The 3,543-nt window shown below is 30.2% G+C and overlaps 1 protein-coding gene across 1 annotated transcript in view; it reads left to right on the top strand.

Moving 5' to 3' along the window:
* LOC106687067 (uncharacterized) overlaps window positions 1-1,969 on the top strand; it is a 7,893-nt gene extending 5,924 nt beyond the window's left edge. Inside the window, exons 6-7 of the mRNA XM_014430748.3 lie at window positions 1,190-1,263; window positions 1,820-1,969. Coding sequence (XP_014286234.2) covers window positions 1,190-1,263; window positions 1,820-1,852 — 107 coding nt within the window. The 3' untranslated portion in view covers window positions 1,853-1,969. The remainder of the gene's footprint in view (window positions 1-1,189; window positions 1,264-1,819) is intronic.
* Window positions 1,970-3,543: the final 1,574 nt, after the last annotated feature.

Here is a 3,543-nt window from a genome sequence, read left to right as displayed (position 1 = left end):
GTGAATTTTTCTAGGTCCGATACCGCCTTTCTCAGGTCCTGGGCAGTTGCCGTACGGACCTTGATCCATTCTAGCGTCGTGGCATGATATTGTGCTAAAGAGACTTCTGGTAATGGTTGAATCACCTGCGGAGGTGGGTTGGCAGCTGCTAAAGCTTGATTGACTGCAGCTTGAGGTTGGTTGTTTGGTTCATATTCTCTAGGTTCAGAACTGCTTTTCTTACTAATCCATTACTGGTCATAATTCAAAGAGAACAATGAAAATAAAATTTTCTTTTAGACAGAAAATTAATCCGGTATCTAAATTTCCCGGGTTTCGGCACCAGTTAAGTATCGGCGAAAGCCAAATGTCAAAAAAGAGAAGAAGTAATAAGATGTAACATGTGTGAACTGCTGTAACATACTAAAACATACTGCTGTAATATTGGCTTCGGTACATCTCTTTATATACATGCGATCAGCTGATCTCCTCAGTAAGCTGACATCGAAGTAACAGCTGACTAAGGCTGTAACTTTTTTTTTTTTTATCCCCCTCCCTTGCCATTTCTGGCATGTTCAGAACATTGTGAATTTGATTCCCACCTGGGTCAGTCAATATTTATTTCATGGTGGGCCTGAAAAATGTATCTTTAGGTAACATATAAAACAGGTAGTTTTTTTTAGGTAAAAAGCCCATAAGCAGTTTCAACTCTTCTCGCAGATTGGTTACAATCTGAAAGTAAGCTTGTGGACATGATGAGCCAGTGCAGTTACAAACAGCTTGTGAATTCACTGGCTTGTAGCTTGTGAATTCACTCAGTTTTATTGAGTTTTAAGGCACAAGACTCTGATCTCTATAATAATTTATTCTGTGTTATATACCATGGATTGAATCTGGGGTCGGGAGACATTCCTGAAGCAAACTCAGTCTCTATAAAGTGGGTAGCCTTAAGAAAAACCTGGAAATTGAATGTGGTAATGAACTAGTTTGTCCTTACCAATTATTGAACCCAAGACCTTTCATGAATTATAAGAGGTACAGATAGTTTAAGGGTAATAAATAAAATTTTACAGTATAAAGAATGTAAGTACATGTTTTACAGTAGTATTAATGTATTAATGAAGTAGATTACATTTGTTCAGTTATTATGTTTATTTTTCTGAATGTCCAATTTGATTGCTACTTCTTAACTAACCATTTTATTATATAGTTCCTCAAGAGGAAAAAGATGAATGTCAGCTTGCATATTCTGCAGCAGTTTGCAAAATGAACAACTGGAAGAAGGTACTAAACAATAAAATATAATTATGTATAATTAATTGTTGTTTTTAAAAATTAGATTTCACATTAGATAAATGAAAAAACAAATTTTTCTGAATGGCTAGAAGCTTCCAGGTTAATAAAATATATGTAAATTTGTTATATAAAAATATATAAAGTAAAAATAAAAGTTGTATTTTAACTACAAGTAAATTATCCAAGTTATATAATTTATTTTATTAATATTATTTGTTTTTTATAGTGTATGAGAAATACTGTTATTAATTTTTAGCATTATTTTTTAATTTCACTATTTTTTAGAGTTTGAAAACAAAGATTTGATCATGAACATAGTCAAAACATCAAGCAAAAGTAAATATTAATGAAAATTTTATTTATTTTTTATTAAACCTGGATACCTTTAGGCATAAAGAAAAACTATTTTAATAATACATATTAATTCCTCAAATTATACGGAAAACGTTTGCTTCCTGTAATATTACACTATTGGTCATATAAGTCAAAAAGGAATTATTCTATCATTCATAGATTTACTGTAAAAATTAATTTTATTTTTCAGCTTGGTCTCCCAAAAGGGAACTGGGAGGAGTAATAAATTTGGCGTCTTAACTTATGGCTGAGAACGTTCTTTGGCACAATCACGGACTGGACTTGGATATCTGAATAATGTAGCTTTGCTTATACTTATTGAATAAATTTCATTACTGAACTGTTGCAATACATTGAACCAAAAATGTCTAGATCGATATAATAAAAACCAAAACAAATAATTATAAGATTAAAATACATCAAAAATGAAATATTAACAGTTTAATAAATGTATTAGCTCTGTGATAATGCTCAGGAATACCAATTTATTCAAGAATAAATCACATAATAGATCTCTTTAATATAACATAATCTAGATGTTGGGGTGATACCTGCACAAGTAGCTATAATTAGTGTTTCATTTGCTTTGCATCTGAACACTAATAAATCAATTTTCTGTCTTATATATACCATTTTCTATTTAGATCCATTGAGAATACAAAATTGTAAAACTTGCAACTTATGTAGAATATAATTAATTAAACAGAAGGGTACTGCGTGGTCGGAAGAGAGGAAGCAAAGGCACGCAGAAATGATGAGAAGATACTGGGAGAGAAGAGAAAAAGTGAGAAGGAAAAAGTAATGATATTCGCGTGGTCTTGAAAGGCCGTTCTGTGAAAAAAATAATTAATTAAACTTGTGAGTACATTATGGTATTATAAAATAAGCTAGAACATTACTTATAAATAAAGTGGGAAATTCCTTTATGCCATTAGTCACAAGGCCCATTCTTAATAATTCATCTGATTTGATATATTTAAAGATGTATTATAATTTAAAGATTTAAGTTTCCATTTTCCATTCCATAATTATTTGTTATTTACATTATTTTATTTAACAGGTAGGCAATGAGATGAGAATAATGATAATGAGATAGTCAGGTAGATCACTAGTTATTAAATAATACACAATTTTTCTCTCAATAATTTTTTTGTTTACAAATTCAAATAAGTTACAATATGATCTTCTTTTAAGGCAAGTCTAGAGGTCTACTGTTTTCCTGGTGTCTTTAATGGCACATTGCCACCCTCCATTAATGATATTGTTTGATTAAGTAGGTTTTAATGCAGAATGTGTTTATTGGCAGAGAATTTATATTCCTATAAAAGAGTTAAATACTTAAATTTTAATGCTATCAATAGATAGACATAAAAAATCCCCTTCAGTTTACGAAAAGTGCTGTAGGAGAGAGGCCATGACAACATTAGAAGGAGCTGGCTGATTTGAACAAAAATTAGAACAGGAAATTCTTATAAGGGTGATTCTCATTTAGGCCTAAGTTTAAGGTAATTAGAAATTTTATATGAGAAGATGGTTGGGGCTGCAGTCAGTGATAAACACAAATATTTAAAAACTTATTTATTAGTGCCAATGTTTCGTTTCGGCCAGAATTTCTAGCCTTCATCAGGGCTAAGAAAACAAAAAATCAAGATAACAACCAAAGAATCAAAGGATATATGGAAGGGTTAGAAAATAAGAAAATAGCTAATATTATGGATACATAAATATTTTTGACAGACATAAATAGTTAAAGTATTATAAGGAAATAAAGGTAGTATGAGAAAAGTAATATTAAAATTAAGTAAGAGGAAAGAACAAATAATACATATGGAAATCAAGTTAGTAAATATATGTACAAAATGAAAATTATTAAAAAAAAAAGTAATGAAAGAAGTGGGAAATAAAACATATATA

The sequence above is a fragment of the Halyomorpha halys genome, unplaced genomic scaffold (assembly GCF_000696795.3).
Source record: "Halyomorpha halys isolate HHAL.00 unplaced genomic scaffold, Hhal_1.1 Scaffold910.1, whole genome shotgun sequence".
In the NCBI taxonomy this organism is placed as follows: domain Eukaryota; kingdom Metazoa; phylum Arthropoda; class Insecta; order Hemiptera; family Pentatomidae; genus Halyomorpha; species Halyomorpha halys.
This window is presented reverse-complemented; position numbering and strand designations above follow the sequence as displayed.